Genomic DNA, 23467 nt, shown 5'->3' on the forward strand with positions numbered 1-23467 from the left:
GACACCGCCACACCACTCTGGGACACCGCCACACCACTCTGGGACACCGCCACATCACTCTGGGACACCGCCACATCACTCTGGGACACCGCCACATCACTCTGGGACACCGCCACATCACTCTGGGACACCGCCACATCACTCTGGGACACCGCCACATCACTCTGGGACACCGCCACATCACTCTGGGACACCGCCACATCACTCTGGGACACCGCCACATCACTCTGGGACACCGCCACATCACTCTGGGACACCACCACATCACTCTGGGACTCCACCACATCACTCTGGGACTCCACCACATCACTCTAATACACCACAACAGCATCACTCAGCACCACAACAGCACTGTCCTTGCTGGCTAACCAGTATTCCCATAGCCAATAGGACTCGCATTAGGAAAATGTAAGCTATTGGCTTTGTACATAACAATGCTATTAATTTATATATTTTCTATGCCAACACATATTAAAAAAATAATTGTCATTTACAATTACCAATAGCTCACACTTTCCTAATGCGAGACCTATTGTGCAGTTTTCGGGTGCTATAAATCCTAGGAAATAAACTCTTCGTCAAGGAAATTAGTTGACCCCCAAGATAAACCTTAGCTGTTCTATTTTTTGTATTTACTTTTAGCCTTGGTTCTTTTAACTGTCTTTGCTCACTGCGAATATTCAGGTAGGACGTTTTTCTACGATGTTTTTGTGACCTGTATTGGAGCATTTTAATTCAGGATGTTTTTAGATTCCCATCTGCTCGACTGCTGTGTTGTGGGCTAAAACCCCGGACAGCAGAATGTTTCCACTGTGGTGGCAGTCTTCAGCCACCCCTTGTGGGGTCAAGGAGACCACTAATATTCAAATGATTTTCAATTTCTTGTTGCCATTATCCTTTTGTTTTTCTTAACACTTGCACTTTTTGTTGTTTCAGCTGTACTATCAAGTGTTAAATTTTGGGATGATTGTCTCTTCGGCTTTAATGATCTGGAAAGGGTTAATGGTAATTACAGGAAGTGAAAGCCCCATCGTAGTGGTTCTCAGGTAAACGTTTATTTCCTAACGTTTAATCCATAAATATATTCCACTGTAACTTTTGCTCTAACATGGAGCGACCAGTACCACCAGCAGCATAGACAAACTTGCAGCATTTTGTGACTGAGACAGAGGCCTCAATCAATTCTTATAAATCATTTTTTTTCCCTTCTGTCATTACACACATCAAATTCTAGTGCGAATGGTTGTTAGAATATTTTTTCACACCAGTAGGCGTTATTATGATCGCATGTCATTGTTATGAAGAAGACATTGTAGTGCCTTTAAAAATTATTTTGGTCATAGTTCTACTACATCTGCATGAGTATATGAGTATTTCAATACTACTTTCGAAATTCTTTTTTGTGCTTTGTTTATTCAAATGTTTCTGCTTATGCATCGAATGAAAAAAGGATTTGTACGGCTATGGCGTGGTGATGTGATCTGAATATGCTTAGGGCACTTTTAAATTGCAGATTCGAAAAAACGTGATTCAAAACAGGTATACTTTAGGTTTTTTTTTCCCCATTGCTTTGTGGGTTGTGTGTTCCCTGTAAGCACAATATTAATAATTGATCACTCAAATTAATGTGCATTAGCAAAACGTTTCAAAATGCATTTGCCTATATCTTTTAATTTAGTCTGTTTGTTGAATCTCCTGGATATATTGTATTCTTTAAAAACAATTTATAAACTCAAATCCACTATTAAATGGCAAATAATTGTATTATGAAGTGTACTATTAAGACTTGAAGAGTACTATTCAAGTCTTCTTTGGCTCATTAAAAAAGAGTCGCCCAAGGTTAAGCTTATGAGGATTTAATGAGGGTTGTCCAGGGAAAGTACACAAGGTAACAAAAACAAGAGAGACTTTACTTAAAGATGGCCCTCATCCTACATTTAGAAACTTGGAAACCCTTTTCTCTCAAAGGCAACAAGACAGACAGATTGTTTGGTTGCAAAAGTAGTGTATTCCCAAGCACTTTAATGCCATTCCTCATGCCTGGTTTCACAGCCATTTCTAAATTGGATTTATGGCAAAAAGGAGAGGGAAAGGTACAACTGGTCCACTGAGATATCTTCCCCGAACAAGTACCACACAAGAAACTTTGGTGGACCATTACAGAAACGACTATTATTTGATGGTATTGTTGTGAAAACCTACACGAGGGGAAGAAAAATGTTTTTGGTTTAAAGAAATATATAATTTAAAAACCCTTGCCTGCTTTTGGAACATTCCTCATCATTGGGTCGCACACCGGAAGTATTTGCATTTTGTAGTGGGCTGTTTTTTACTATTTTGCAGTACCTTTTTAAATTGACTTTGGCACTTCAGGTATTTACCTAGGTGATGGCAGTGATTGCGGTCCATCTCAGGGTTCCCATCTTCCTGCATTTGGACAACGAGCTAATCAAAGCTAGTTCACCAGAGGTGGTTTTGCACCATCAGCTGTTGACTGTGCCCCTGCTGTTAGACCTAGGCATTTCCATTAAGACTAAATCTCACCTGAAGCCCTCCCTACGACTCCAGTCATAGGGTAAGTACTGGACTCCACCTTTCTCCTTGACTTTCATCTGCCTCGGAGGTTTATTGACATTCAGGAAAAGGTCCCATCTTTCCAGTGAGTCGTGCAAGTCCCAGTCCTTGGAATCCTAGGTTTGCTGGCTTCCTTGTATTCTACAAGTCACGCACTTCTGTCAGCATATGATGGCCCTATAATAGTGCCTCTGCAGGCAGTGGCTACAACACTGGGGAGTGTCTCTAGTGATTTCCCCCAAAGTTGTGGCGGAAGTGGTTTGGTGGGGGAATGAGGTGAACCTGACTTGCAGGATTGTTGTCACTACCCCTCCAGCTGTAGCTACGGTAGTAGAGATCCGAGGCCTCTGATCTTTGGAATAACAGGTTCTTCTTATAAACCTATTGAAGATGCAGGCAATTCAACTGAAGCTTAAAGGCCTCCATACTCTTTATCCAATGTTGGTTTTCCAAATATTGACGGAGAACATGACACTTACATGGTATGTCAACAAACAAGGGGGGGGGGGGTAGTGATCTCTCCTCTTTGCCTGTAAATGTTAAGAATGTGGTCTTCGACTCTGAATGTTGGGCCGACAGTCTGAGTCAGTGTCTTCTTGCCGGCCACGAGTGGTTTCTTCTATCGGATGTAGTCAAGGATATCTTCGCCCTGTGGGGCACTCCCCAGATTATTTGTTTGCCTAGTCCGAGAATGATCATTGCCAGAAATTCTGTGCCCTACAGTATCTGTTGATGGGAGTTTTGTGGGGAATGTTTCAAGTGGAATTTACAGCTGTACTATGCATTTCTCCCCATACTTACTCTGGTTCTGAGGAATATTTACCAAGACCAAGTCATTCTCATTGCCCCAGATTGGCCAAGAAGTGTGTGGTATAGAGACCGTACCTCCTCTCCAAGATGGAGTAGTTGGTACTGCAACCCAATCTTTGGAGCCTCCACCTACATGCTGGGAAATCGAGGGGGGACATCTGGAAGTGGTGGACGTCCTATTTTCAGCATACCTATCCTCCACCAAGCCGATCTACTCTGGCAGATAGGGCTTTGTTGCGTTGTGCTGAGCACTTGCAGGCCTAATGATGTCAGATTCTTAAGTGTGCCCTGTCCCTTCTTGGTACTGTCAATGGGTATTTAGTTGCGTTGTCTGAGTTCCTCTCTCTGGCTAACCAGTTTTTCCTTTTTAAGTCTCCAATTCTTTTTGATATGGACTGACTAATCTATATCCTCCAACTCCCTTTGCTGTGCCCCAGTGGGATCTTAATTTATTCTTACTTTTCCTATGGGGACTCCATTTGAGGCCTTTCATTGTTGTCCCGTTGAAAAGAGCTGCAAGCCCGGGTTTTTGTCATCCCTCCACAATTCTTTTTCCAGGCAGGTTGGTGATGCAAATCAGAGCTGCTTTATTGCCAAAGGTGGTGTAACGAGGGCGACTCGGACTTGGACCCTCCAGGCTTACCTGTTCCTATGTCCCCTCTTTCTGCACAGCACACCAACTCCTGGAAGACGACGGACATGGCATACAACCCTGCGCGGGATACCGAGGACCCGTGTTTCTTTAACTGGGCGGAGCTTGATCCGGAACCCGCCCACCTACCATTGGTAAAACCCAGCCCTGACATCACACAGGTGTGTTATTCACCCGGAGGTAGAGAGTGGCGAGAGGACGGAGCAGAGCGAGAGTGGCGAGAGGACGGAGCAGAGCGAGAGTGGCGAGAGGACGGAGCAGAGCGGGAGGAGGCGAGAGAGGAACAGCGGAGGTCGGAGGAGGCTGAAGGAGCAGACAGCGGAGCCCGTACCATCGGAGGAGAACGGAGAAGGAGCTGAGACTTCAGCTACAAGCCAGGAGGCCAACTGGAAGGAGCATCACCCAGCCACACTTCCAGGGAAGTGTGGCTAGAGCAGGTACGGTCACCCTTTACGGGTTGGGCGGGACGTAGGTGGGCCAAACCACCCTGAGAACCACTCGTCATACCGTGCACCCTCCCCCCCCTCACCCCCCCCCCCCCACTCAATCGACACTTCCCTGGGTCGAGTAACTGCACGCGTGTATCCTCACTCCCTTCCCTATAAACTTGCAAAAGTACCAGACTTACACTGGTTTCTTTCTTTCCGGGTGATGTGAACCGGATACCGAGTCGAAACGGAGGAGGAGCGGCCTACAGATCCCAGAAGGCATTGGGCCTCCCGGCAGCTAGGAGCTGCAAAGCACCAGACCGAGGACACAGAAAACCCCCTCCCATACTACAGAGTGCCTGCCCAGAAGAAGCGGTTGTATAAAATAATAAAACCATCATTACCCAAAACACCGTTGTCCGTGAGTCTGTTCGATTCCCCACTCGAAGGCTCACAGGTGGTTACTCCCTTGGACAGTGTATCATCCTCAAAACCTATTATCCCCCGTTCCATCCAACTAAGGAGAAGTAAAAGTTGCATCCGAGGTATTAGTCTACTGCTACCTATATCGCACAAAGGACATTTGTCTGGATGAACAGCTCTACGTTGGATACTGTGGGGCCAAGGAGGGGAAAGCAGTGCAGAAAAGAACACTTCTGATGTGGATCATCCTCTGCATCAAGACCTGCTACCTTTTGGCTAAGAAGGAAACTCCAGGGTGGATTAGGGCTCATTCCACTAGAGTAAAATCCACCACTTCACCTCTGCAAAGAGGGGTTCCAATCGTAGACCTATGCAAAGCAGCGGTAGTCATTACTGCATACTTTGGCCAAAAAATAATGTCTGGACTCAGAAGCCCAAAGAGAAGGTTACTTCGCCACATCTGTTTTGCAAGATTTGCTTTTATAACCATCCATGCACCCTCCTGCTTGGTAATGTATTCTAAAAGTGAGAAATCTCCAGGTAGAAGTCTCCATTAGAAGAAAAAGTTACTTGCCTGCGGTAACTGTTTGTGTGGTGGATATCCCTATCCCTGCAGATTCATCACCCTCCTGCCCGTTCCCCTTTTGATGGATTGTGATAGTGAAAGTTAATAAGACTCCAAATACACATATTTGACACTGCACTACTCTACTGATGTCACTCTGTCCGATTGCCTTCAAGGCTTGGAAAAACATGATATTCTTGCTCCGGGGTAGACACTATATGGCTTCTGTGAAGTCACCTGATGCCACTTCGGGCACTGTTCACAACCCAGCACTCTCTACCTGCGACGTGAGGCCTTGGAAATTTCTGGATCCAGTCTGATGCCATGGGTTAGTGTGCAGGTAGGCAATTATCTATCTATCGATCTCTATCTCTATCATCTCTATCTCTATTATCTCTATCATCTCTATCTCTATCATCTCTATCCCTCTCATCTCTATCTCTATCTCTATCATCTCTATCTCTATCATCTCCATCTGTATCTCTATTATCTCTATCATCGCGATCTCTATTATCTCTATCTCCTCTATCTCCATCTCTATCATCTCTATCTCTATCATCTCTCTCTATCATCTCTATCTCTATTATCTCTATCTCTATCATCTCTATCTCTATCATCTCTATCTCTATTATCTATCTCTATCATCTCTCTCTATCATCTCTCTCTATCATCTCTCTATCATCTCTCTCTATCATCTCTCTCTATCATCTCTCTCTATCATCTCACTCTATCATCTCTCTATCTCTATCTCTATCATCTCTATCTCTATCATCTCTATCTCTATCATCTCTATCTCTATCATCTCCATCTCTATCATCTCCATCTCTATCATCTCCATCTCTATCATCTCCATCTCTATCATCTCTGCTATAATTAGAGAGTAGTTTCCATAGGAATAGCTTTTTTGTTTTGCATATAGCTTTTGCGTTGTTCAACAAATCTTCGCAAAATTTTCAAGACTAGTTAGACTCTCATTTCGGCAGCTATCTTGAAAGTTTAGGGGTGATCTGTCAAGCGAGGCTCAGAAAAGGGGGTTGGGTGGGGGTCCCCATTTTAATTTCCATGGGAAATTTTAAACAAGGCTACAGCCAGCACTGCTGAACAGAATTACACCAAATTTAGCAGAAAGTTAGCCGATGGTGCAGAAAGCAAAGTTTTCGTTAAATGGTGTAAATCTGTTCAGTAGTTGCTGATTTATTTAAAGAAATTTTCAGTTGTGTGTATATATATAGAGACGCGATGGATCTCATTCTGAGAACTGATTGGCTGAGAACACTTCCAATCAGGAAGTGCTGGCAGCCATCTTATGACTGTTGAATTGAGTCACAGGAAAAAACATAAAAAAAGAAAAGGGGGCAAGGCAGACACATCCTGACCCCATAGGCGCTGGGGAGGGGGTTCCAACAGGAGCCCTTTAAGGTAAAAAAAAAAAAATGAAATCCAATTTATTGCTGGATCCAGCACTAATTGTGCTGGATCCACGACTCACCCCGAACCGTTTAAAAAAAACGAAGGGTGGTCTACCGTGCTTCGTTCCTAATCAGTCCTTGGGTGTCTCAGGTTTTGGCAGCATGTCCAAATATGTAGGAGGTGGCGCACATGGCCCCCCTCCTGGGATCCCTAAAGCCCCCCTTCCTAGGATCCCTAAAGCCCCCCTTCCTAGGATCCCTAAAGCCACGGGGACCGCTACATCCCTGTGGCATTTTTCATAATTTATGCCGTGGTTGCCTTCGCGGCAACCCTCGTAGCCGTGCGTACTGCCACCTACCAAGGGCCAAACATGACACAAAAACGCAGGGGGGACAAGTACCCCCACCAGTCATGGGTACTGTCACCACCCCTTGCTAAATCAAATGTGTGGGGCTCCAGCCACCCCTCCCCCGCAGCCCCTGTGACTGTCTCCTCCCCAGGGCAAATGGTTATACTTTAAGTGAGGGGGACTACCACCCCCTGGGGCTAAATTTAACAATGGAGGGGGGCCCCTCGTGTAGCCTCAGATGGCCATGGGGACAGATGCCCCCATACAATGTCCTGGGGTGCCTAGCCCCAGGACATTGCTGTTTGCTATGGCTTGGAGGAACATTACCTCTCCAGCAAAGCCATAGCAAACTCTGCTCTTCTTCAAGTAAAAGAGAGCATGTAAACTGCTCTTGCTGACTCGTAGCAGAGGAATAGCTTTTGGACAGAGGGAGCTGCATGCTCAGCAGCTCCCTCTTTCCAAAAACAATGCTGGCTCCTGCAGGGACCGTGGGGCCTTCAGGCTCCACCGCAGTCCCCAGTATTAATGACTGGGAGCTTGGGTGGGACCAGGCCACTGAGTATGCAGGCCAGTACCCTGGGATGGGGTCTCTGGGGCTACAATCCACCTAGGGAAGCGGGGGAGAGAACAGCGCTCCCCCTTACCTTTATTTGAAAAAAAATTCATAAGCCTAGTCCCTGCCTATTCTATAAATACCTGGCCCCAGGGGGATGGGGTTCCCATGGCCAAATTCGGCCCAGTGATGGGGCCACAGGCCATTATAACCTAAAGAAAAAGCTACTGGCACGATACTGGAGGACCCACCCTCTTTCTGTACTACTCTGCAGTTGCGCCTCTTGGTACACTGCTGGTGGGGGGGTTACCACCCCTCCTGTTACTTCCAGTAAGTCTGACAAAGCAGAATTCCTGAAGGCTGGTCGAAGGCTCCACCCCCTTTATCCACCACTCTGCAAACTTGACTACTAGTCAAAAAAACTTGGAAATTCACTTAAACCAAAGGTTACAGGGTCGTTATAGTTAGCAAATAGATGTCTTTCAGATTTCACTTGAACAAAACCAGTGAAATTCATTATTTCTAGTTACCGAAGCGAACTATAATTTACACCTCCTCAATGCACTGTTTACAACCACAAATATTACATCACTTATGACCTGGTCAGGGGCATCACTGATGCCCTTATCCACAGAACCACACCCCATCCAACCACTGACATACCTACTCACAGACCTATACCAGTACTGGCACACCCACTTGCTCCTCCATAGAGCCACTCACATACCCACTTCCTTGTACATCCACTGTGACAACCATTCACTCATATAGCCACTATCACAACCATTCACTCGTACAGCCACTCACACAACCATTCACTCACCCATGCATCCACTCATACAACCAGTTACCCATACAGCCTGTCCCATAACCACGCACTCACCCATACAGCTACTCACATTCCCACTTGTTTACCTACAAAGTCACTCACACACTCACCCTATCAGCCTCTCAACACAGCCACTCACTTAAACATACACGCCCTCCCACACAACCACTTAATCATGCACACATCAATACAAGCACTCACACATCCATGTACTCACCCATACAGCCATTCCCAGACACTCCCTCTCCAATACAGCCACTCCCACAGCATCTCACTCACCCACACAGCTACTTTCACACCCACTTATTCACCCATACAGCACAAGGATACATATAGGCACACAGCCACCCCCATGATATGTATTAAAAATAGTGTCACTCATTAGTAGTACACCTAATATACTATGTTTAGTAATAATAAACTCTTACAAAATACTTAAACTCACTGGATGGTGTCATTACTGATGTCATTTGAGAGGTCATCATTGATGTCACTGACCATGTTATGAGTGATGTAATATGTGAGGTCATAAGCAGTGTATTGCAGGGGCGTAAGTTGTAGTTAGCTCAGGTAACTGTAACTGCCGAATTTCTCTAGTTTTGTGCAACTGAAATCCCTCCCTCCTAGGTTGTTATAGTTCGGATGTAGTTTTCATGGAAAGAGCATTTTTTCATTTGCCGTTATGTGACGAATCCCCGCAAAATTTTCAAAGCTAATACGACAGTCAATTCATCTGCTGTCTTGAAAGATTCGGATTTATCTCTCAAGCGAGGGCTCAGAAAATGGGGACTCCCGGGGGCATTTAAAGATAAAGATTGCCACCTCCCTGGGGCTATATTAAAAAAAAATTGTTTGGGAGTGTTGTAGCCCCGCCACCTCTCCAGGGCTAACTATCACAACTACTGGGGTAACTCGGCCTTCCCGCAGCCCCAGGGACACCCCCCCCACCCTCTCAGTCCTGGCTCCATCAATGTCCCGGGGCGCCCACCCCCAGGACATTGCAGTTTTCTATGGCTTGGCAGGCGCACCGCGTCCGCCAAGCCGTAGCAAACACTGCTGCGCTTCATGGAAGTGGGAGCATTTTTGCTCTCTCTTCCATGACGTGGAGCAAATTTGCTTTTGGGAAGAGGGAGCTACATGACAGCAGCAACCTCTGTCCAGTGCCGGCTCCAGCAGGAGACTGTGAGCCGTCGGGGACCACCAGGCGTTTAGGCTCCCCCTGCAGCCATCAACTAGGTGGCCATGCCCCGGGGGATGTGGTCCCCTGGGCAATATCGGCCCAGGGAGGGGAGCCACACATCTCCCCCATACCCCCCCCCCCCGCCCCATATAAAAAAAAAAAAAAAGATAAAGGCCTGGACCCTCGGGATGGGGTCCGCGGACCGACATTGGCCTCAGGAGGGTGGCAGTCCACCGGACTGCGTGTGGTGGGGCTAGAAAACTTCCCAAACACTTAATTATTTTTTTTTATTAAAGGGCAATTCCCTGGGGATGCGTTCCGAGGGGCCTAAATTAGCTCCCCCTTCCTTTTATTAAAAAAAGGAAAAGGCAAGGCTGCAGGGTATTGGCTGTAATTGGTACAGAGAGGGAAAGCCGCCCAGCCCACCAGCCCTATTTAAAAAAAAAAAAAAAAAAGATGCCTTCGGGGCTGGGGTCCCTGGAGCGGACACCGGCAGAGGGAAGAGGGGCCTACGCAGCCCCCTTCCATTAAAAAAAGAAAAAAACCTCCGGTAAGTCGCCGGAGGCCAAGCCCCGTAACCTCCACTCCTGGTGCAGTGGTGGTCGGGGAATGAAATCCCTTTGAATGCTGAAGACCTTTGGGGGTAATCAAGTCCTCTTGTTATGTCCAGTAAGTCTCAGACAGGAGGATTGCTGGCGCGATTCTGGTTGGGGAATGAATTCCACTTTACTCCTGAGGGCCTCAGGACTAAAGAGGACTACTTCCCCCAACCAGTAGTGTGTCAGGAGGCGCATTTGCAGAGTGATGGAAAAGGGGGTCGTGGCCTCTGAGAACCTCTCAGCAATCCAGCTGTGTGGGTGTTACTGAAGGTGGCAGGAGGGGTAGTTGACCCCCAAGGACCCTCAAGAGCCAAGGGGACTTCATCCCCTAACTAGTAGTGCACCAGGAGTTGTTTGCAGAATGTTGGAGAAAGGGGGCGCGGCCACTGAACATCTCTCAGCAAACCCACTGTATGGGACTTACTGGAGTTAATAGGAGGGGTAGTTGGGCCCCCAAGGATCCCCTGGAGCCAAGGGGACTTTATCCCGCTACTAGTAGTGTACCAGGAGCTGCGTTTGCAAAGTGGTGAAGAAAGGGGCCCTGGCCTCTGACAACCTCTCAGCAGCAGTCCTGTTGTGTGGGACTTACTGGAGGTAACAGGCGGACTTGGTTCCCAAAGAAGTCCTTGAGGGCCAACTACCCATCCTGTGGCCTCCAGTAAGTCCCACACAGCAAGATTGCTAGGAGGTCTTTCAAGGCTACTCCCCCTTTCTCGACCCCTTTCTGTAAATGTTGCTCAGCTCGTGGTGCATTACTGGTTGGGGGATGAAGTTCACTTTACTCCTGAGGAAACTTGGGGGCCAAGAAGCCCTCCTGCAACCTCCTGTAAGTCCTACACAACGGGATTCCTGAGAGTGTAAGTTTTAGTTAGCTCCGCTAGCTATAACTGCTGAATTTCTCTGATTTTGTATGAATGAAATCTGCATGATATCTATATGGTGCAGCCTATTTTAATACCTCATTTGAGGCTTCGCCATACGTCAATGAGTTGGCTAAAGATGAACAATGAAAAATCCTTGTTTGCGTGTGAAATATCAGCATATTTTCTCGTCCTCCGCTTTAAAATGAACTTCTATCTCTATATGCCATGGGTTAAGAGCTTGCAATGGACACTCTTTTTCAGATCTTAACAGGGCGGCTACCTTTTAAAAGAGGTTCCTACTCTAGTACCATAGATTATTATTTTTTTTTTACATAAGACTGGCAACTCCTAATGAGTCTATCTTCAAACATCTAATGATTATAATTTGTTTTCCACAGCCTTGTGCGATGAATTCCTAAAAAGAGTTCCTCCATGCTGCCAGACTATATACAGTACCTGCCCCATGTAACTGTAGACTTATCCCCTGACCTCATGTCTTAGCAAGTCAGAAACTTCACACTGAAATTCATCGCTTGTTTGTGAGCTTACTTTCACAGTATGAAAACCTCCCCTGCTGTGAGATCCCCATCTTTTTTTTTTTTTTTTCGTTCATCTGTTTACATTCGCAATGAGGACCTTCTTGTGAAACAGTATTCCTGAGACCAGGACATATCGCCCCTCTGTGTCACTGAGCACCTGTAAAGTTTTCCACGGAGTGCCTCGCCTTATTAACGTGGCTACCCCACGTAAATAGGTGGAGTAACAGGAGGTGAACACTTCGCTCCATTTGTGTGTACGAAGCTTAGCGCAAGTCCTGTCCAGTAGAAGTGTCTCTTGGAGGAGACAGATCGCCCCCGAGTGCCTCGTCAGGTGGGAATGGACCAGGCGCATCTTTCTGTGGTCATTTAGGCCACGTACATTCCAAGTGAGGCATGTTAAACTAGACAGGGAGAGGAAAATATATGCCTGTCTCCCAGCGCAGTCTGTGTTAACTGATGGTAAGTTCCCGGTGGTACAGTATGTGTTATCTCTCCATGCAAAGCGAAGTCTGTTGAACAATTTGTGGTGTATCTACTGCCCGTGAGGTACAATACAAAAGCAGAATCACATTGCAATGAACAGCAAACAATTAAAAACAAACCTCTACCTGCCCCATCCACTCCAACCCCCCAAACAGGTTGAATGTCCGAACTAGCCGCCCCGTATTACAAACGATCAAAAATTGAAAGAATAAGGGAATCATCCCGTAGGGGCGTGAGGTCACCGGCGTACTGCCCTGTCACAAACGTAACAGGGTGGCTAAGCATTTAAACCACCTACCACATTCAAATGTCTCCACAACTTGTGACGCGTACTGTATGGCAATGTCCCATTTCGCCCAACTGCAGTGTGTATTAATACATTGCTTACATTAGTGTCACAGCAGGGTTAATACATTAGTCATTGTCACTTAGCTGAGTCAGCGGTTGATCATCTTTGTTCTGCTCCTTTTCTCGATGTTGTCGTGCTTGTTGTTTGGCAAATTTAATTGCTGCATTGGCTTCTGTGAAGGAGGGTTTGCCATTTACTAAGAGGCAAAGTTTGGCGCGGTAGAGCATTGCATATTTAATTCCCGCTTTCTGTAGGAGTTTCTTTGCCGGTATGAACTCTCGTCTTGCCGCCTGGATCGCCTGCGTAAAATCAGGATAGATTGAAATGGCGTTATTTTGGTAGACTAGTTCATCCCGCTCTCTGGCCATGTGGAGGATCGTGTCTCTGTCCTTGTAATTAATAAACCGGGCCAGTATAGGTCTCAGGGGAGCGCCCGGTGGCGGCCGAGGCCCCAGAGTACGGTGGGCCCGCTCCACCAAAAACATAGCTGAGAGATCAGTTCCAAACAGTTCTTTAAGGAGACCTTCCACATATTTCTCCATGTTGGGTATGTTGATGGATTCCGGCACTCCCGTCAGGCGAATGTTATTCCGTCTCGAGCGGGCCTCGAGATCCTCATTCTGCGCCTTAATGACCTCCAGTACGTTGTCCATACGTAGGAGCTGTCCATGTGTCTCCTTTTGGCGATTGTCGGCATCAGACACCCGCGTTTCGAGCTCGGTAAGCCTCGTTTCTTGCTTGTCCACTCTGTGTGAGACTTGGTCCATGCGAACCGCCGGCGAGTCTATTTTGTCGTCTATATTTTTGCGGCAGCCCTTCACCTCACGTAACAGCGTTTTTCATGTCCTCATCTTGCTCCGGCTCCAGTTGTGTTTCGGGCACCACCATTGGCGAAACTGCTCCTCCATCTTCTTTTCCCGTAGCGCGCTTGTCAAACGAAATCTTGGTTTGTTTATTGTCGCTCTTCCCCATAGTGGCTCTTCGCTGTGGCAACACCATCTGTGACTAGAAGAATAATACACGTCAGGAAGACCGGCACCGCAATGAGTGCGCCTCGTGTATGTCACCAACTCAGTTGAAAGTCAGAGCGTGGATTCCGAAGGAGGGTGTCAGCCAGCCTCTGCCCTCGCAGTTTGTAGCCCTAAGGTGGTCCACTTCCCGGATTCTATCCAGCGGTCTGCTCTGCCCCGGCCATGTGCACACAACACTGTAGGTCTTTTTTTAGGGCAGGCACTAAATTTATGGCCGGTACGACTGGGGATTAACCTTGAAAGGCGCTATGTACTTTGCCTTGTATGCCTCCACCTATCTGCAGGCAGCAGTAAGTTGTTTTGTGCCTTTGGGGGCCTCTAAGTCAGGCTATGTAACGGCGGGAGCCAGGTCCCAGCGCAGAACCCTCCACTACAGTTCTAACCGTTTTAGAAGGAGAAACGTTTCCAAAGGCAAGGTTCACTCGTGCAGCGTGGTGTTATGGGCCGCGCTCTGCTTGCGGCAGTCAATCATTATCCGGAGCGTTTCAGCAGCGTTTTCCCCTCAGTGAGCTCGCGGGCCGGGCCTCCTCCATGTAGCGTTGCTCCAGAGGCGCGCCCGGGCCCGCCTGCAGTATCTCGCGCCGCAGGCTCTCCCAGCACCCGTAGGCACACAGCGCTGCCGTCACCAGAGGCCGGATCTGGGTCTTACCAGGGCCGGCGGCTGGCGCTGGGCCGCCCACACCCACTCCAACTCGGGCGCCGCAGATGTACCTCAGAGGCACCCGGCCCTCTCACGGCCCAGCAACAACGTGAGCACGGGTGCGGCTGCTCGCCAGTTCTCACTAGGCTGCCTGTGTCCACGGGCACCACAGGTACCTCCGTGCCGATTCTCACACCGCAAAGCACAACGCTGTTTGCCCTGCTGCCTGTCTGACAGAGGTAGGTCTCGTGGGACAGGGTGGGTGATTATAGTGCCGGATAACTGTTGGATGTTGTACGCGGCCGGCAGAACCCCTCTAACAAGCGGCCATTTGCAGCTTGGCTTGGCCACACCCCCTGAGATCCCCATCTTAAATATACACAACCAGTTTTTTCTCAAACTGCAAGGTATTTTTTTTAAAGGGACTTTACCTTTAAGCAACCAGTGAACGATAAGGCAGCTAAATGGAGTAACTCTGATTGCAAGTAAACCAAACGGGCACTAAGAAGAGCAATCACGAGTTTCAAACAGGCCAAGATTATACTTCATTTGGTATGGATTTGGCCAGTTTTTTGGGTCTGGGAAGGCATGTGTTTGTGATTTTACTAGGTCGAAGGAGCGTTTACACAGCTTTTGTGGGCTGTTGTGATGAGTTAGAATTCAAGAAATATTAACTTTAAAGATCTACATCTTTCTGAAGTGTAATCTGTTTTGTGGTTATTTCACAGAGCAAAATGCAAATATAAGTAGATTACACTATAATGTGCATGTGCTTCGCTGCCTAGCCTCTCTGAAGAACCACCTTAGCCTTTCACATTATCTCCACTGGCATTTTCTAAAACAATCGTTTAACCTCTTTTCCTTTGAAACATCCCTATAAATGACTAAATGCTTCAAGTAATTGTTTTTCCTAACATTTATCTTCTCCCAGCAAATCAAATGTGATTACTTTAAAGGGCAGGTACCTTATCCCTGCATTTTCAGTAGGGTGATATAGACTTAACCATTCCTCTTATCTGAAATTTCAAAGGTTAAGCTGTTCTGCATTAAACAGTCAAATCGCAAATCAGATTTCAGTTGTGTGTACGTATTTGATGCTCATATGGGGTCTTTTGTCAACATGCAGTTTGGCAGACTGGCTATTAAACATGTCTTTTAAGCCAACGCTGGCTCCCTCTATCAGATAACACTTTTTTTTAATTGAGTTTGTAAGTAACTTAAGGTTTTTCCTCTGCTGCTTAAATGTATACATTTGGCCTTCTTTGACTAAAGTCCTGCAATATTGACAAAGCCGTCAAGTGATTGATACTCATTGTGGCACAATGAAAGTGCTTCCATGGATCAGTTAGGCACTTGCCAACATAGGTTGAAACTAGGAGAGGGAAGAGCCCCACATACCCAGCAGTCTCACAGTCAGCAAGAGAGAGCTATATCCAATACCGTACTGCTCACTTTTGTTGCGACTTGCAGGTCATTGCTCAAATCAAACCTCATACATATATGTTGGGGAAATTGAATTGTATTAAATTGGCAATAGTAATATCTGTTATTTAACTGTTTTTGCAAAGCTTATTTACAATACTTGTGGACACTATCAACTGCTGTTTGTAGGGCTACAGGAAATAGAAGTTATTGGTGTGCATTTCTATATTCTTATATATATATTTTCACGTGCATCTCTTTAGCTCTTAACTGGTGATAGCCTTGTTTTAGTTATGGTTAGGTTTGAGTTTCCATTAAAAAGCAATTATTTTGGGTTTCCTGAAAACTTGGCCAGTATTAATGTGTTAAAAAATTATTCTGTTTGGCATAGGAATAATTGCTCTCTGATATAGAAAAAAACGGGGTTAGAACTAAACGAAACAAGCCATAACACTTGAACTTTACTTGTCGGAGTGTCTTTGCTTAGTTTGATGTAATCTGTTCATTTGTGTCCCCAATTAATTTGTGTTAAAAAGGTTTCGGTTGGGCTTTGGGTTAAGCAGTATCTTAACAGTTGAAAAGGTGTTTTGTTTGATCTTCCTATTATTTTAACACAGTTTACCGAATTTGCACAAAGCTTGCCCGCTATCTAGCATATTTAGCTTACTCTTGGTATTTTAAAACTTGAGGAGATCCTTTGATTAGCATAGGATTGTGGCATCATTTGACAAACCCCATGACATTTTGCAGACATTTTACATATTCTTCTACAGTTTTGTGTGAATCCTTGTGGGGGCAACCCTTATGGAGGTGGGGCAAACATATTTTTATTTGCTAGTAAGTTTGGGGCTATTTCAAGACTCTGCAAGAATGGTTCTAAGAATTTCAGGTTTTGTGTAGATCTATCAAAGTGGGTTGACAGCAAAGTTGAAGAGGCTATTATTTGATTTGCTAGTAATGTTTGTGCACCTTTATGTATCTGCATGCCATTTGGCCATCTCTTAGCATGTTTAGCTTGCTCTTGTCTTGATATTTTTATTTCCCTGCAAAAATTTCTAATTTGCTAAGTTATGGTTAACTTTGCAAATCATACTCCACACCTGCCATGCGAGCCGAACGCAGCCCAAACCATAATTCTCACAGCAAAGGCAATGCGTATGACCTCAGAATAGATAAGATACCATCCTACTTGAAAATCCAGAACTTGCACTAAGAGATCATTCTGTATCCATGATTTTGTCATTCTGAAATTTAATGGTAATTAATACGGAAGGTCACTATTAAGATTGTTTGTCGTTTATGAATCCCTTTGTTACATCAAGGGTGCGATTATGAATATTGCATTTTGAGTGAGCTATGTCAAGGAAAATTATGGAGGTGGGGAGAGCTTTAGTCCGGATAATCCCTAGTCTTTTCCAGAAACCCTTAGCCCAGTTCACATGTGTAAAATTGTACAACGTGTGACCTTTGACACCAAGGTTTGCAAGTGCAGATTAGGTTATTCAGGATATGGGCAATTACCTCTTTGCCTTTTGAGTTTGGTGCTAGATCTCCAAATCAACTATATATCCTGTTGCAAGGATTTCTGCTCATACACAGAACTGTGCACAGAGACCTAGGGCATTAGTGAATTGTGGTGTACCAGAAACTCACCTCAGTACCTAGAAACCCCAACCAGCTAACATCCGTGTCACATTAGCCCTTCGTCCTATAGCAAAATAACCAATGATTAGACAACCTAGCACATGCGACGTAGTACCATCTCCGGAATGGTGGGAAGTAAGAACACTCTTTTGTTATACTCTCATGCCAGTCAACAACGGGAGTAAAAAAGAGTACAGTAAGGTTAAAATATTTATTTTAATGATGTGATCTCATGCGCAGTATCATAGCCAACATAAGAAGACATATTATTAAAAATAATATGGTCAGCAGGGCTACAACTCCATAAAATACAAAAGGAGGAATCATATTACAATGATAGTGCAGACAGGTGATAAAAGCGTCCCTATATAGGAACTTTGTATTCTAAAACTATAGAAAGTCTCTTGAGCTGGTTTTGGGGGACCCCATTACCTTTCCGCTCAGTAAGTGTAAATTACATCTGGATCGGCTAGTCTCTGTGCATCCCTGGAATCTTCCAAGTGTGTGAAATTATGGCAAGTGTGCTATGATAAAGGCGCCCGAATCCTACTCTGCTTGCAGCTGCCAAAATGTTGTGCCTAGAATGTGTTACACGGACATGCCGATAAACCGGCTCATATGTTATGATAACCTTAGCGACTCCGCACTCACTGTACGGACTGGGGGCATGATGTATGTCTAGAGATGTTGAAAAACAAACCCTTTCTCATGTATAGACCTTCGCGTGAGCCAAGTTTGCTAAAACAGCTAAGCAGTGTCATGTGCAAAAGCAGCAAAAGGTAAAATGGCGTTTAAACTTCTAATAAGCCATGCTAACTTGCATGCAAAAAGAGGCCCATAAACCACGCTCCATCAATCAATCAATCAAAGACATTTGTAGAGCGCACTACTTACCCGGAGGGTCTCAATGCGCTTGGGGGTGGGGGGTGGGGTGCTACTACTGCTCGAACAGCCAGGTCTTGAGCTTCTTCCTGAAGGAGAGGTGGTCTTGGGTCAGGCGCAGGTCGGTCGGGAGGGAGTTCCAGGTCTTGGCGGCCAGGTAGGAGAAGGACCTTTCTCCTGTTGTCGTTCTTCGGATGCGGGGGACGGCGGCGAGGGCGTGACTGGCTGATCGGAGATGGCGTTTGGGAGCGTAGAAGTTGATGCGGTTGTTGAGGTAGCTCGGGCCTTGATCGTGTAGGGCTTTGTGTGCGTGGGTGAGGAGACGGAAAGTGATTCTTTTGTTGACGGGGAGCCAATGCAGGTCTCTCAGATGTCCGGAGATGTGGCTGTGTCGTGGGATGTCGAGGATGAGTCTGGCTGAGGTGTTCTGGATCCGCTGGAGTCTCTTCTGGAGCTTGGCGGTGGTTCCGGCGTAGAGGGCGTTGCCGTAGTCCAGTCGGCTGGTGACGAGGGCCTGGGTGACCGTCTTCCTGGTCTCGGTGGGGATCCACCGGAAGATTTTCCGTAGCATGCGCAGGATGTTGAAGCACGACGAGGAGACGGCGTTGACTTGTCTGGTCATGGAGAGGGAGGAGTCCAGGATGAAGCCCAGGTTATGTGCGTGGTCTGTCGGTTTGGGTGCGGTGCCCAGGGCGGGGGGCCACCAGGAGTCGTCCCAGGCGGAGGGCGAGGAGCCCAGGATGAGGACTTCCGTCTTTGTCTGAGTTCAGTTTCAGGTGGCTGGTCGTCATCCACTCGGCTACGTCTTTCATCCCTTCGTGAAGGTCGGCTCTGGCGGCGGCGGGGTCGTTGGTCAGGGAGAGGATCAGCTGGATGTCGTCAGCGTAGGAGATGATGTTGAGGTTGTGTTGGCGTGCGATGGCCGCGAGGGGGCTCATGTAGATGTTGAAGAGGGTGGGGCTCAGCGAGGATCCTTGAGGGACACCGCAGATGACTTCGGTGGCCTCTGACTTGTACGGTGGTAGACGGACTCTCTGTGTTCTTCCGTCGAGGAAGGAGATGATCCATTCCAGTGCCTTCTCCTGGATTCCGACGTTGCTGAGGCGCTGCACTAGAGTGCGGTGGCAGACAGTGTCGAATGCCGCGGAGAGGTCTAGGAGGATGAGGGCCGCTGTTTCTCCGTTGTCCATCAGGGCTCGGATGTCATCGGTGGCAGCGATGAGGGCGGTCTCGGTGCTGTGGTTGGCTCGGAAGCCAGACTGTGAGGGGTCGAGGGATCCATTCGTCTCGAGGAAGGCGGCCAGCTGTTTGACTGTCCTCTCGATGACTTTGGCTGGAAACGGGAGGAGCGAGATGGGGCGGTAATTCTTGAGTTCGGTGGGGTCCGCTGTAGGTTTCTTGAGTAGGGCGCTGAGTTCGCCGTGCTTCCAGCTCTCCCGGAAGGTGGCGTTGTCGAAGGAGACACTACCCCTCTTCCCCCTTGTTCAGGGGAACACGCAGCAATCTGGGCAAACTTCATAGAACGCAGAGTTCAAATTCGAATGAGACAGAGCCAAGTTCCAAAATGTTGCCAAACTTGAAAACAGGGAATGAAAATTCAAATAGCCACGTCCGTGAAAACAATCACACGTGGCAATGGCGTGAAAAAAAGGACCTCAAACATGTAAGGAAAAATCAAGACTTAAAAAGGAAAAATATTCACGAGTTCAGTATGTGTCGATGAAGCAGAAAAAAAAATCCGTCCTTCAGTCCAACAACGTATAGGTACCATATGTTGCAACTGCCTCCAATAGGAAGTCGTTATCATCCATGAACATTTCAGCCATCCAATTAAGTAGAGGGAAAGAACGATTGCCGGAACCTCTAGCATCGTCGGAGGACAACTCGGGCTCATTTCAAGATAACTGCAATCCAGAAAGTCATTGGCCGGAGTCCAAATGTTCCAATTGCCTAGAACCCCATGTGCCGCTTCGCAGGCCATAATCCCGGTACTAGAACAATCTATTTCATGAGCAACTAAGGGACTCATTAGTAGATTAAAATCCAGGTCAGGAGACAGTGTTGCAGAGACACAAATCCAGGCCCCGTTCAAAATCACAATCCAGGCAATGGAAAATAGGCTGCACGCAAGTGAAAAAAGAGAACCGGAAAGATAAACCATACGCCACACTTAGTCGCCAAAGGCAGCGATCCGTAGTATTCTAGCATCTGGTTACGAAGGTGGAGCACCCAGGACAGATCGTTTTGGGGCACAGACTGTGCATCCATTTTGTACTAAACAAACTAACAGCAGTATGCCGGCTCCTAAAGCCAGGAGCAAGGGGAAACCGCCAAAGACAATCGAAAAAAAACGAATGAAAAAATGCAGGGATCACACCGAATATAGTCTGAAATGCAGTTAAAAGACCAGAGCATACTACTTTAAAAAAATGTGCCAGGCCAGTAGTCGACAAGGCATTTAAGATTGTGTGAATCAAAGCACCGAAATGCAGGGGCAGGTCTGTTTTTAATTAGGCTTTTACCTCAGTACGAGTATTTGAAGGACGAATGTCTCACACGCAGATGTAAGGGGGACCTCCTTCTGGGACAAAAGAGCTCTTATTCGACTCATCTTGTTGAACTCTGCTTTCAAGGTCTTAATCGAGGGCCAGATGGAAACATTGAGCCTGCCATGCGGAGGAGGTAACAACACATTCTTGCAGCAAGTTACACACTGGGAAACTGTAATGATATAAGCGATTCCCGCATGCTTCCCACAACACTCTTCATTATCTAATAATAAAAAACTATTGTTTGCAAGAAATGTGAATGTCGGTGTAATGGGCTAAACCCCACTGAATACTCGCTCTAGTTTTAATTACCCAGCTTGAATCAGTGTGCGCTAAAACACGTACATCTATACAACAAAGCCAACACAGTGCCCATTCGATAGCACAGTGCACTAGGCAACTAATTAAGTACAGAAGGGCACACACTCTTGAATGCTTACTCCCTATTTACCGCCAAATCACAGATATCAAGAATATAAAACTATCCATAACTAAAACATTAGCGTAAATTAATAATAGGGGGTTTTGTAGAGCGCATGGTGACGCCAGACGGCGTGTCCCCGCGCTGTGATGCGAGCGCTAGCAGAAGAGGTGCTAAGGTGGAACCACTACTGGGCGTAAAGAAATGTTTTTAGCTTAGCTCTAAAAATGGACTCTGAGGATTCCAGGCGTAACGCCACAGGGAGTTTATTCCAGCTAGATGCCGCCAGATACCTGAAGGACCTGCCACCCATCCTTGCTTTGGACACCTTAGGAATGGACAGGCGTCCCGTGCCAGATGATCTAAGGGAATGCAAAGGCTCGTATTGTGTCAAGAGATCCTGTAGGGGGAGAGGTGCCCTGCCGTTGATGATCCGGTGACACGTGCAGAGTGCTTTAAATTCCACCCTGCTTCTCACCGGAAGCCAGTGTAGTGTCCGGAGCGCGGTTTTTGATGCTGATCTTCTGGGCAGTCTGAGAACCAGCCGGGCTGCGGCGTTTTGTAAAACCTGCAGGCGGTTTAAGTTCTTCTCGAGAGGCCCCAGGTAGAGCAGGTTGCCGTAGTCCATTTTGGACGTGACAAGTGCGTGCACGAGTGTTTGGCGGGCTTTGATGTGAAGGAGCTCCAGGACCTTCCTCAGGGTCTTGAGGGTCCCAATACAGGAGCCAACCACACGGTTGACCTGGGGTCCGAAGGTTAGATTGGAGTCGAACCAAACACCGAGATTCCTCGCCTCCTAGCAGGGGATTGGTGTGGGACCTAGGCAGGGTGGCCACCACGCTGACGTCCAGGCCGCTCGGTCTCCCCCCACCACCAGCACCTCAGTCTTGCCTCCGTTGAGCTTGAGACAATTGGCAGACATCCAGGCAGCTAGGTCTTGCATGCATGCTCTGAAGATGTCTGCCGCAAGACCGAGCGCTCGCGATAGGGAGATGACTAGCTGCGTGTCGTCAGCGTACGACACCATGCGCAAGCCGTGACTCTCCACTATGGTGGCAACCGGGGCAGCATACAGATTAAAAAGAGTTGGGCTCAGGGACGAGCGCTGCGGCACCCCCTGGTCTAGAGCTACTCGCTCGGAGTAGCAGTCACCTAGCCTGACTTGGAAACCTCGGCCCGATAGAAACGACTGGATCCATTTTAGGGCTGGACCTCCTACCCCTCCTTTGTTCAGACACTGTAGCAAGATGGAATGAGCTACAGTGTCGAACGCAGCGCTAAGATCTAGAAGGATCAGGGCCATTGTGTGGCCCTCTTCGACGCCCTGCCTGATGGTTTCGGATGCCATGAGAAGCGCCGACTCCGTCGAGTGTCGAGGCCGGAACCCAAACTGGGTGGGATGTAGAAGATTCGTATTATCCACAAATTGCATTAACTGCAAATTAGCCACCTTCTCCGCCACTTTAGAGAAGTAGGGTAGAAGGGAGATGGGACGCAAATTCTCCAGCTTTTCGAAGCTGATTTTTGGCTTCTTACGGAGGGGGAGCACCACAGCTTGTTTCCATTCCATAGGCATACTGCTGGACCTAAAGGAGACATCCAGCAGATGCCTAATGTATGGTTCTAGTATCGTCAAGCTGTCCCCCAACCGTTTAGGTGATGCTGGGTCCCGTGGGGAGCCTGACTTCACTGACTTTCAAATTTTGATCAGGTCTTCTACTGGTGGGGTGGAGAAGTTAAGCAACATATTTTGTCCATCATCCTCTCTAACTAGTATTTCAACCTCCCCCCCGACACGGGTTGGGCAGAGAAGGCAGAGTAGATTTTAGATACTTTATCGCCGAAATAGTCTGCAATGCGATTGCATGCAGCAACTGAGCAATCCTCTGATCCTGACGAGGACTTGGGGACAGCCAGGGATTTACAGACACAGAATAATTCCTTAGCTGAATTTTCTGCACCCATAATCCTGTCGGCGTAGTGGGCAGTTTTTGCTCTCCTGATTAGGTTGTGATATGCCCGTCTATTAACGAGATATTTTTCTCTTGCTTGGCTGTCATAGGCTGCCCTCCACTACCTTTCTGCTCGCTTACAGTTCTTCTTGGCACTCCGTAGTTCCTCGTTGAACCAGGGTGCCGTTCTCTGTTTGCGACCGCCCACCTTCGGCCGGCCTAGAGGGGCCGTCTAGTCCAGAGCCGCCGTGATACGGTCGTTAAGCAGTTTATTTGCCGAATCTGCATCGTCACCTCCAGGGGGGCCCTCTGCAATAAGA

The 23467-nt window shown here is 47.2% G+C and overlaps 1 protein-coding gene across 1 annotated transcript in view; it reads left to right on the forward strand.

The window, feature by feature from the left end:
• Positions 1-23467, forward strand: part of SEC11A (SEC11 homolog A, signal peptidase complex subunit) — a 156355-nt gene that overhangs the window by 39117 nt on the left and 93771 nt on the right. Inside the window, exon 2 of the mRNA XM_086958407.1 lies at positions 937-1046. Coding sequence (XP_086814533.1) covers positions 937-1046 — 110 coding nt within the window. The remainder of the gene's footprint in view (positions 1-936; positions 1047-23467) is intronic.

The sequence above is a fragment of the Lissotriton vulgaris genome, chromosome 2_1, assembly GCF_964263255.1.
Source record: "Lissotriton vulgaris chromosome 2_1, aLisVul1.2, whole genome shotgun sequence".
Taxonomy (NCBI): domain Eukaryota; kingdom Metazoa; phylum Chordata; class Amphibia; order Caudata; family Salamandridae; genus Lissotriton; species Lissotriton vulgaris.